The 11886-nt window shown below is 35.9% G+C and overlaps 1 protein-coding gene across 3 annotated transcripts; it reads right to left on the bottom strand.

The window, feature by feature from the left end:
• Positions 1-643: 643 nt before the first annotated feature.
• LOC103955104 (ribulose bisphosphate carboxylase/oxygenase activase, chloroplastic) lies at positions 644-10185 on the bottom strand. 3 transcript variants are annotated; one of them, XR_007255473.1, is made up of 12 exons: positions 9620-10185; positions 9104-9113; positions 8388-8450; positions 7885-7998; positions 7592-7653; positions 5461-5515; positions 5011-5212; positions 4082-4188; positions 3757-3812; positions 2079-2171; positions 1581-1738; positions 644-1157 (listed from the first exon to the last, which is right to left on the bottom strand). XR_007255473.1 is itself a non-coding variant. In XM_009366977.3 (11 exons), the coding sequence occupies exons 1-11, from the start codon at positions 10151-10153 to the stop codon at positions 1631-1633; spliced, it is 1404 nt and encodes a 467-aa protein (XP_009365252.2). In that variant the 5' UTR covers positions 10154-10185; the 3' UTR covers positions 1445-1630. The 3 variants fall into 3 exon arrangements, 1 of the variants encoding a protein (XP_009365252.2); XR_007255472.1 differs by having other exon boundaries at positions 1069-1364; XM_009366977.3 differs by lacking the exon at positions 644-1157 and having other exon boundaries at positions 1445-1738.
• Between the last annotated feature and the right edge of the window lie 1701 nt (positions 10186-11886).

The raw sequence follows: 11886 nt of genomic DNA, 5'->3' as shown, positions 1-11886 counted from the left end.
TCAAAGGCATCCATGCTTTAATGATTAATCCATAGCCAATGAAACCAGATAGCACAAATCGTCGTGTATATTCTTTTAGCATTTTTCTTGACATAAAACGCTAACCCTTGACAAAAAATATTACAAAATTTATTCAGTTAAATTTGTTCACTAAATGACGTGTCATATATGTATCAATACATATTGGTTGTAGGACAATACGTTCCTACTTCCCAATAAGGAGGAAATTCCGCATTCCGTTTCTATTGTGACATCATTTAATTATACAAATGTCATAATTAATTTTCATTAATTTTTTCATCATCTGAAAATCGCTTGTAGATAAATTTCATAATTATCGTCATCATTATCCTTAGCTATAATAAAAATTAAACCAGCCTCAGATTTGAGTCAGTTAAAAACTATGACGTGATTTGATAAATACAATTTGGATACTCCATTTTCAAAGTCACATGAAAATTTAATATAGAATTTTTGTTTACATAATCTGAATATATAATACTGCATACTTAAATAGATAATGGGGGACAAAAAGTTGACAACATTGAAACCAAAACATGAATGGCCACGTATTGACGTCCTTGGTAGTTGGTACCATGTAAGCAGAATAAAAACTGTTTTAATCAGATTTTAAAAATAATTAAAAAAAAAATTGTAATTCTTTAGAGATGGTGGCTTTTGCAGAATCAAGACCTAAACTGCCATAATCAATGTTCTTAATCAACCAAGCTATCAGTCTTTTTTTGATATGATCGTCTTTGATTATGCTTTAAAGAACTGATTCCATGTTACAAAGTTACAAAGATCTTAGCTTAAGAAATAATTAGTTATAGAAGATTCGCAGATCCTTAAATTTTCTTCTATATTTGTGAAGGTTAATTTCTCTTCCCCTCGATGCGCCATTCATCTAGCTTTCTTGTTGTCCAAGATTCTTAATTAGGGGGCACATTGCTCTCATTGGTGTGTCCACAAGGGGCCAAAGTTGACCTAATTTGAAGCACATATTCTGTCTGAATTTAGTGAGGGACAAGTGACATTCAGTTCAAGCCAAAAATGACCCGAAGCGTCTAAAGAGGTTCCTCTTTTTATAAACAGAAAGAACTTCAAGGCATCCCGAAGATACGGTTTTGGGATTCTCACTGACTTGCTTTTGGATTCTTTTCGACAAACACGATCATCCACCAAAAATGAATAAAAATAGAACAACTTAGATATCCAACTGCGATCGAATAAAGATCCTCATATTATCATTCGTTTGAGCATTAGTTTATTAGCCGAATCTGATTCGCAAGGTGTTGTCGGCCTTGGCAGGCAGTTCAAGAAGAAGGTCTTGAGCATCTGCTGCTAAAAGAGTTGTCATAAACCTATGATATGTTGATACACTAACATTACCAACAGTCCAGAAAGCAGAAACATAGAAGAAAGCAATATTTGGTGATCCACGTGAGGAAAAACATGGTTCAACATTAGAGATTATCGAACATTCTCCTGTTCGGAGATTATGGTGAAACAAAGGCAGACCATAACATTTGTACAATTCCAATTATGCAAACACAAGAAGCCAGAAACATTGAACTCACCCGTGCATAACAAAGCATTATGGGACGACATAACAATGGCATCCCCATTTCTAATCGTCCATGTTCTTCATGTATACCTTTGAAAGTTTGGTTTCCATTATCAACTGCTGTTCTTTGATCAGAGAATAACCTGATTCAAGTAAAGCCTCCATTGTTTGCTGCACAAGGGAGAGGCAAACCCACTCAATGCGTTAATCCTACTAGAGAAATTTTATTCCAACCAAATGAGTTACGAGACGCATAAAAATGCTTCAAATATGTTGCATAGTTTTCTAAAACCAGACAAGGTAGATCATTAAATGCCTATTTATTTTATAAAACAACAGAAATTTGTTGCACTATACTTCAATCTATTTACATTTTGCATCTGAGATGGCGAAAGTATAACCAGTTCACTGATGGATGTACAAAACGAACAATCATATCAATCAAACTTTTCAACGTTTTAATAGGATGCAGGTTTGGAAAGCAAACATCGGTTAAAGTTGATAATACTACCTCTGGAGGAGTAAACACAGGAAGGCTGTCATTTTTCCTTCCCTTTATAAGTTTGTTTCCCAGACTTTCAACACCTCCGATATCATCAACCCACTAGGAGGAAAATGAAATTAGTTAAGACAATAAATGCATATAAATAATTTGAAAATTTTACAAGAAATGAAATGACTTCTAGTATCAGAAAATGTTGAGAAACAAGCAAATCCAGACCAATTTTAAATCAGAACAGGAAGATTTGAGCTGTTAGAACTCTCATTGTTAAGTTTATATTGGCAACATCTTTGGAAGCCTAAAATTCCTGGGAAGCTTATCAATTTTATGTGGAGAGCTGTGAAGACTTGAGAGTAAACTTGTGGATGCAGCTCTGTATAAGGTGTACCTAAGAGGGGAAACTTGTGTTCACTAATTTCTTGTTTGCACATGAGATATGGACTAAGGCTTTCTTTGATGTTTTTGCCACTTAATGGTGATGCTCCTTCTCTTATTAGTGTTTGTCTAGCTGCCAACATCTTGTGGGTTGTGTGGAGGTGAAAAGAACATGGTGATGCATGAAGGACATTCACGACCAGCCCAGGTAATTTATCAACATGGAGCAGACTTGTGGGAGTTCCAGACAGCAAATAGGAGATCCGTTGGGGTGGGGATGCATCACCTATAAGGGTCCTGGGAGGCACTGCCAAGGGGATGGTTTAAGCTGAACATAGATGGGATTGTTGATCCTAGTTTGGGTCTTTGTGGTGTTGGTGTTGTAGTTTGTATGCACAAGGTTAGTTGATGGGTGCTTTGGTAGCCAACTGCTAATGTGTCTATCCTTGTGACTGAATTGCATGCTCTTTATGCTGGCATTCTTTCCGCTACAAATGCATCCTTCCTTTCATTGATTGTGAAACGGATTCTTTGAGTGTGGCTAATTTTGTCATTCTGCTGATGAGTGTTGGTTGGTGGAGGGAATCTGGCAGAAGATACTACGCTTGTCTTGGCTAAATTGCTGGTTATTTCAGTAACTTTCAAGCCAAGAGAGAGTAATATGGTCGCTGGTCGTTTTGGCTCACTTTGCTCTCTATGAGCAAGGGGTCCACATTTGTTGATGAATTGTTTTGCTAATGAATTTCCTGTAATTTTTCTCCTATTTAATTCTGTGGAAGTTTTCCTTTTAAAAGCAAAAAAAATAGTTAATAGTTTATCTACAGATAGCATTTGCCTTTCAGAGTTATTGTATGACAGATAATTACGATCCAAATGAAATATGAAATTCTGTTTCTTATAATTATTGTGCTAATTAGTGGCTCATCATTTTAGTCCCTCAAATCTTTGACAGTAAAGGTTACAACATGATTTATCCTGTTTAAGTTTTTGAGATTCCGTTTGTTGGCTATTCATCAACTAGTTAGGCAGGAAGACTTCGAGAAGCTGGAGCATTAAAAACTATAAATGATCCTCAGCAGGTTAGGCATTAGATATGAAGACTCAGCAACAATTTAGGCATTATTTATCCTACGGAGATCATGTCAATCCTCCACAGTAATTAAAATGAGCACTATGATATCCTATACCCAAATGCCAATGGGTAAAACTATGGATTCAATTGCTTAATGACAGATACACTATGAATCTTTGCATTTGACATGGTAACTTGTTGCAATGGTCTAACAAATTTCAAATCGGGAATGTCATATACCTTAGAAATTGACCGGTCATATGTTCGAGACCTTAGAGCTCCATAGAAATCTAGCGCTGCCCAATCATCAAAAGAAGAAGAATAAGAATAGTACAATAGTAACCACGACGATAATAATACTAACAACAACAGCAATAATAACAATAACAATAACAATAATAAAAATAAGAACAAGAAATAAAGTAGAATGCAGAAGTCTTCAAATTTGATCAACAGCCTTTGGTGAATCCATGACATCCAGAAATTGAAATTCCATTTGTTTGCTCAAAAGAAATTTAAAGGCATTGATTTCGTGATTAGATAGAAGACGATAACAGAGGGATACCTTGATTAGGAAATGTGTCCACTATCCTTACAACTTCATCCCTAGACATGCCATCTTTCCCATACATTCTGTGAACAATATTAATAATGTCCTCGTGGTTAGGCTGCCTGTTTCAGATAAATATCAAACAAAGGTCACATGGATCTGTTACATATCGTGGAGAAAAGGAAAGGAAATATCAAACATACAATAGCATTTGACACATAACACAATAATAAATGATACAATGTGGTCAATTGGAAAAGAATTTAATTAAGAATAACACTACAACAAATCAATTTCAGAATATCAAGAACTATATTTGGTTTACATTAATTTCTAACAATAATTTAGCACAGTAATTTTGGAAAATTAGTCAAATGTTTACAGAAAGAAAGCCCAGTGCATTTGACAGAGTCACGAACAGGCAAAAAAGGGCAAGAAAAGGTGTCTGAAATGGATACGAGGCATGTCATTCACTATCTTGTCGTGATTTATTGCCCATCATGAGGAAGAAATCACTTCACTGGGAAACGCATGTTAAAGGCATCCATCTGCCTACAAACATGGATGAGAAGGTAACGGATTTTCTTGACCAAATTGATTGAATTTTCAATGTGAAAGGTCCCAATGTATATTTTGATTTTTATTCTAACAACGATTCGCACTGATACGAGGAAAATCAATAAGAAATTTTGCATGCCATCATGAATGGTTAAGGCACAAATCTCCAAATCAACTTCTCCTTTTCGTGTGCAAGTTTGAAGATAGAAATTGGATATATTTAAAACACTTCATAACAAACATCAAGTTTTCATCCAACGCAGGGGAGCTAGATGTCATAGCAAATTGATTTATCCATGCAAATCACCAATTAAAAGCTCTTAATCCTTTGTTAAAAATCACAAACCAGCAAAATGAAAATGAAAGTTCATTAAACAATCACATACCAGTAAAACTTTTCCATCCTTCCATCACGGATTAAGGGAGCATATATTTTTGACAAATCATTTCCAGTAACAATGATAGGAACTCTGTTTGTAATATCTGAATCTCGCCAGTCTTGTCCAATACTAACTCTTGTAGGATTATCACAAAGATTCATCAATGTTCCGACAACAATTTGATTGTTGACTGTCATTTGAGTGTTGCCTAGAAAAAAAATAGACAATAACACATCACTGAAAGTGAAACATGAATGAAAACTAAAAGGTCAATTCAATCATTCCTACACCAATGACTAATGTTGGGAATGTATAACTAACACCATACATAACTGATTTTTCCCAACAAAAGAAAATTACAAGAAAAAGTTGGCACTATCATATTTATGTTCCTAATGCTTTCCTTTCTCTCGTTGTAAGTTATTGAATTTCTGGTCTAAATTAAACAGTTCTCACCAAATCTACCAAGGCCAGCATCAATGTCATTGATCATCAAGCAGCTCATCTTGCCCTGCAATAGCCAAGAAAAATTAAAAATCCATAGAAATGTAAAGACAGTATGAAACAAATGATGTCCAACAATGAAGCATAATTAGCACGATCCAAACATGTATAGACTGTAATAAACAACTATTTTGTTGTGTTGTCATCTGTAAATAAAATTAACAGTTCCAAGAAGACAATAAAATTAACAGTTCCATACAACAGCCTCCATCTTCAATTTATGGTCAAAGATCTGATGGAGAACAGCCCCCATCTTCTAGCTGAACAGATCCTCTCAATTACTTTTCAAATGGATTTTAAGAGGTGATACTTAGAATCGTAGCCCTTGAAGAACGATTCCAGCTTAAAAGCAGCAGAGTTGACACAGTGTGCATGTGGCGACAAATTAGAATGGCAGTTCTTTGCTTCATGTGCAAACAGAGGCTCAAATGAGTTAGGGTTGAGGATTAGAGATCAGGAAGTACCAAAGAGTGACAGCTTTCGCTACCTAGGATCTATCTTGCAAAAGAACGGAGAGTTGGATGGAGACCTCAACCATAGAATACAAGCTGGATGGATGAAGTGGAAGAGTGCATCCGGCATGTTGTGTGACCGTCGTATGCCACTGAAGCTCAAGGGAAAATTTTATAGGACAGCAATAAGGCCAGCAATGCTTTATGGCACGGAATATTGGGCGGTGAAGCATCAACACATACATAAAATGGGTGTAGCGAAGATGAGAATGCTTCATTGGCTGTGTGGGCACACGAGAAAGGATAAGATTAGGAAGGAGGATATCCGAGGTAAAGTAAGAGTAGCTGAAATTGAAGGAAATATGAGAGAAAATCAGTTACGGTGGTTTGGGCATGTGAAACAAAGGCCTATTGACGCTCCGGTTAGTTGATGCGATTACAGGATAAAGGTTCAAGGTCGAAGGGGTAGAGGAAGACCTAGGAAGACTTTGGAAGAGACTATAAGAAAAGACTTAAAGTACTTGGATCTAACGGAAGACGTGACACATAACCGAGCGCAATGGCGTTCTAAGATTCATATAGCCGACCCCACTTAGTGGGAAAAGGCTCTGTTGTTGTTGTAGTTCTTTGCTTCATGTCGCAATTCTAAATTTCTCTATATGGTGTAACTTATCCCTAGTTTTTCATATAGCCGACCCCACTTAGTGGGAAAAGGCTTTGTTGTTGTTGTAGTTCTTTGCTTCATGTCCCAATTCTAAATTTCTCTATATGGTGTAACTTATCCCTAGTTTTCCAGTTTGCATTATCAATGTCCTTCTATCTACTAACCCTTCAAACACTGTCATGATTGCATAGAATTTCATCCCTAGCATTGAGGAGAAAAAGGACAAAACATAAAGCACCTAAAAAACTTCTTCGTAGATTTTCACAAATATATCAAAACTCTGCAACCTCGCTCAGTTTCTGGCGACTTGGTAGTCTTAAATACCCTTCCGCAATGCCTTGTCAGTATACTTTAAAGTCTAAAACATAAATTTCATCTTAAAACTTAGCTCGCTAAATTAATCCTGTAGGCGTAATCACCGATTTTCAAGATGGTTCCGCATATTATGCATGGAGTGTCTAAAAGAGACTTAAAGAAGCTTTGTCGGACACATATGCATCAATGTATGACATACACCAGGAGAAGAGAAAAATTGAATGCGCTAGTCTTTGAGTTAATCTTTTAATGCAGCATCTACTTTCTTATAGAAAGAATACGAAGGTATTACTACTACCCGCAAAACAATTCTTTGGCAGGCCTATTGTCCAGAGGATTTGGAAGATAAAAGGAACTGATTCTGCTCGTGCTTTCTTTCATACTTTGGGAGAGCGCATCTCCCTCCCTCCCTCTGTCTTAACTATTCTAAAGAAGTCAGGTAATTTTCGCAGACCCAATTCAATAACAGAGAAAAAAATATAGAATCATAAACCAAAGAAATATTGCATGAAAATTATCAAAAAGCACTATTTAACTTCACAACCCAAGACATACATATGGATAAACTTGCATGGCAACGTCAAACAGCACTATTTAACTGCATAATCCCAGACATACATATATTAACAGTGAAAGTAGTAGAGCTTCTAACTTGGTTCTGGACCACTTGAGAAGCTGTTCTATAGCGTTCCCGTATCAATTTTCCCGGTTCTCCTGCAGTGGAACTTGTGATTATATAAAGCCTGATTCTACAAGAAATTATAAACAGGGTAACAAATCTTCCATTATCCTTGCAGTATGCCAGCTCAATTACTTGTTTCAGATCAGTAGAAGGAGTTCCCAAAGAAATGAACAAATTCAATTGAAGATATGTATTGTGGGAAATTCTACAATCAGAAAACAGCAAAAATTTTAGGAAGTAACTTTATAATCGTAGAAAGTTACCTGCTCTTTCTGATTCCAATTCCCCGGCGGACATAATTACAGGTTCAACTCCCATGGCTTGGAATATAAGTTCAGTCTGAAATGATTTTCCTTGCCCTTTTCCTCCCCAAATACCTATATGATAAAATGCTAAATTTTCAGAGGACATATCCTGTTAATGTGTCACCCCGAAAGACTAAACTCATTATCACTCATTCAGAAGATATTAAAAAAGTAGGTTAGGACTTAGGAGATAGAGAAGTTTTAAAGTAAGATTCTAAAAGTAACCACATACAAAAAGTTGGACGACCAGTTTTACAAAAGGAATGAATGTGACTTTTCAATATGTAGTAATTTGTCAAAACATCTTAAGAATCAGATTGATAACTCCAAGAAGAGAAAAAAAAATGAAACATGATCGAGTAATCTTAGCATGAACCAAAAAGCTTTATGAAAACTATCAACAAAAGTTCAACAAGAACCTGCAAAGAATAGCCGGTAAAGATTATAGTTACTGTATATACCTAGGATTAATGGAACTTTAGTATTTAGAAGAGGAGCAAGGTAGTTCTTCGCAATATGGCATACTGCATTGGGAAAAACAACACACGCACATAAGATTACAACAAATAACTATAGCCTCGTGTCTTTGATGAGCTGCACAAAACATGAAAGTTTCCAATGGTAAAAAAAGAAATTTTCAATTACAGATTCCATAAGGAAACACAAATCATGAGAATAAAAATCCTGATAACTAGACCCCTGAGGGAAAGCATTAAGTGTAAATGAAGAAACTGGAGGTATCTGGTACAGGCTCTTATAGTGTAAACATAGCTATTAATATTAAAAATATTCCACTCAAAATTTGTGACAAAGACATGCACAATGAACCGTTATTGCACAAGGTGTGGTGGTGGATGGACAAATTAATCTTATTAGAAAATTTTAATATAACCTTCCTTTCATCTTAGCTACTAATAACATATGCGAAAAGACAAGGATTTTGATTCGGCCCTAAGCAAACTGATCAAATACCAGATAAACTTTTATTTTTGTTCAAATTTGCAAAACAAATGTCCAAACACATAGCATGGCCACCAAAATGACTGCAAACAAGTATTGGAAAAACCATGTGAGGAAGGTGACAAAAGTACAGCGATTTTTACCAAGCTTTTGTACTGCTCTGACCTGAATCATGACATTTTTATTTTAATCTTTTGCCCAGTTTCATAGAACTTACCAACTTTATCCTGTGAAACAGAAAGGCAACAAAAAAGAAACATAAAATCACTGACCAGAAATTGTCAGATTAAATTCATAAGAGTTAAGACATAAAAATTAAGCAAAAACATCAATGGATATGTTCTAACTTGACAAACCCATAATGAAAAATCATCAAAATTCCCACCAATCGCGCATTCAATCATAAGTAATGGCATTAATTCCAACAGAATCAATGCAGTTAATCATTGGATTAGCATCTTAAAATCCGTTGAATCAGAAATTAATCAATTTCACAAGAATTGAATCACGAGATAATTGGAGCAATAGTCCTTAACTTTAGTTCAATTGGAGCTTTGGTCCTGAACTAAAAATTCGTGAGTATTAGTACTTTTGGCTAAGTCCGGAAGAACTATCCATATTTTGCCCCTTTAAACCGTTTAGTTTGGATGGAAGCTTTAAAGGACCATTGCTCCAATTTCTATTGAATCAAATACAAACCAAATAATCAGAAACAAGCAAAACATGATCATACCATGAACAGAGGTGCAATATAATAATCGCCTTGAAGGTACTGGAAGGACCGGGTGACCTTCTGCCGATAATCAAACACGATATCGGAGTCTCGGCCGAGAAACTTTCCGACGAAGAGGTCGTCGACGAGGCCGGCCCGGGCACCGACGGCGATGTTCATGTTATCAGCCTCTTTGCCCAACCTGTACAAGTAGTCGTTTCCCTCGGAGTCCTTGGCCTCCCACGAGGACTGGTCAGAAAGCCGCTTCTTGTTGGGCCCGCCGCTGCCGTCGCTGATGGTGTCATTGGTGTCGGTCTGAGGGTCTGGGACGGAAGAGGGGGTTGTGGAGCAGCAGAGAGAGGAAATGGGGAATGGGGTTTTGGTGGTGGGAGGAAATGGGAGGGAGAAGATTGGGGATTTGGAGAGAAATGGGTAGCAGCTGCAGAGAATCATGGCTTTGAGGATTTGTGGGCTTTGAATTTTTGCGTGCTTTATGCCTTTGAGAGTTGGGGTCTGAGTGTGTGATGGTTTGGCGCCACAAATTAACGCAACCATATCCTCTGGTGTGGACTGTCGGGAGGGAATTTGGTAATATCCAACTTTAAGGTTGCGAGAATAAATTCGTTTCAAACTCTCGTTGAATGTTATATTATTAGAATTTAAGACCATTTGTGTTGGTATATTTATTACAGTATAATATTAAATGATAATTTTTTTATTTCTAGGATGCTAAGGAGATTTTTTCAAAATGTGATTATGTATGAACTAATTTTATAATGTTGATACAATATTTTATAATGTTAGCACGATAAATGTTGGCGATGAGTCCATTGAGAGTTTCACATAGTCTTCTTAGCATTTCTCTATTTATTTTGTTATTTTTATAGGATTTTTATCACAAATGATTCTTGAAATTGACCATCACCATTAAGATAGTCCTTGAAATTGAAAATCAATTAATGTAATCCCTGAAAATAGGTGTCACAAATCAATGTAGTCATTTCGTTACAATTATGTTAAAAATTCTATTAAGTGCTGATGTGGCACATAAATGGGTCTCATAAGTTTTTTTTTTTTTCTCACAAATGGTCCTTAAAATTGACCTAGGACATCAAAATGGTCCTTGACATTGACCCGCGACATCAAAATGATCCCTAAAATTGAAAATTGATCAATGTAGTCCCGCAAGTAAGTCTCAAATGAAATGTAGTCATTCCATCATAATTCTGTCAAAAATTTTGTTATGTGCTAATGTGAAACATAAATGGGTCACACAAGTCTAATTAAATTAAAAAAAATTACAAATAGGCTTAATAATTTAATAGTTAATAAAAAAATTGTCAACCAAAAAACCCAATCTTGCAATCACCTTCAATCACAATCCATATTTCTCTATCCTTCACTCTCTATTCTCTAAAAAAGAAAATACAAATACACGCATCTTTACACACTTGGACACGCTTCACCGAATTGAACTTAGATCGAGATTACCTTTGGTGATGGCTTCGCCCATTGGCACGACTTCTGGGACATCATCGTTAATATTTAGGCGGTCAATATCCTCACAACCTTAATCTTGAAGAGCTTATTCGGCGCTTTCCTGGTGGTCTGGTGATGTAAAGAACGATGAGGACTGCCTTGAGATAATGATGTTATAACCAAGGTACGTCTATTGTTGGTTGAAAAATATTTCCACACCCCCTCTTAGGCCTTAGTTAAACCTTGTGCCCTTGAGAATTTATGGAAGGGATATCTCTTCGGAATAGGTCCTACTATAAGAAAAAAAAATTCCATTGTGCAAAAGGGTATTTAGACAACTTTTTTAATTAATTATTAAACCCATATCAGCACATAACAAATTTTTTTTTTTATATAGAATAGTGGCAGATGGATCATATTAATATGCGAAACCTATTTTTAAGGACTACATTGATTGATTTTCAATTTCAGAGACCGTATTGATGATGTGGGTCAATTTCAGGGACTATTTGTGATAAAACCCCGTAAATCTCATGGTGACCATTTATGTGCCACATCAGTACTTAACAGAATTTTTAACAGAATTGTGATGGAAGGATCATTTATAATAAAAACCCTTTTTTATAATTTGAACATGTTTGTTAGGCATCTATCGAAAGTAAGGCATCCATGCTATTTCAAATTACGGTGTAGTGATATTCGTCTTTATTTGTAAGTGAGATGACTTAGATTCGATTTTCGCTAAAGGCGAATTTGAACCACATTATTGCTAGTCCATTATAAGGCTAAACCCATTATCTCCTCTTAAG

This window comes from the organism of the source record quoted next, unplaced genomic scaffold, assembly GCF_019419815.1.
Source record: "Pyrus x bretschneideri cultivar Hongxiangsu unplaced genomic scaffold, Pyrus_bretschneideri_v1 Contig90, whole genome shotgun sequence".
Taxonomy (NCBI): Eukaryota; Viridiplantae; Streptophyta; class Magnoliopsida; order Rosales; family Rosaceae; genus Pyrus; species Pyrus x bretschneideri.
Note: the sequence above shows the minus strand (reverse complement) of the source record. Positions and strands in the feature narration are given on the sequence as shown.

Coding starts and splice junctions, on each gene's coding strand:
- LOC103955104 (XM_009366977.3), bottom strand. CDS start 10,153: ATGGTTGCGTTAATTTGTGGCGCCAAACCATCACACACTCAGACCCCA. Junction 7,999..8,387: donor TAAAGTTCCATTAATCCTAG/GTATATACAGTA, acceptor TTTATCATATAG/GTATTTGGGGAGGAAAAGGG. Junction 4,189..5,010: donor AGGATGGAAAAGTTTTACTG/GTATGTGATTGT, acceptor TATCTGAAACAG/GCAGCCTAACCACGAGGACA.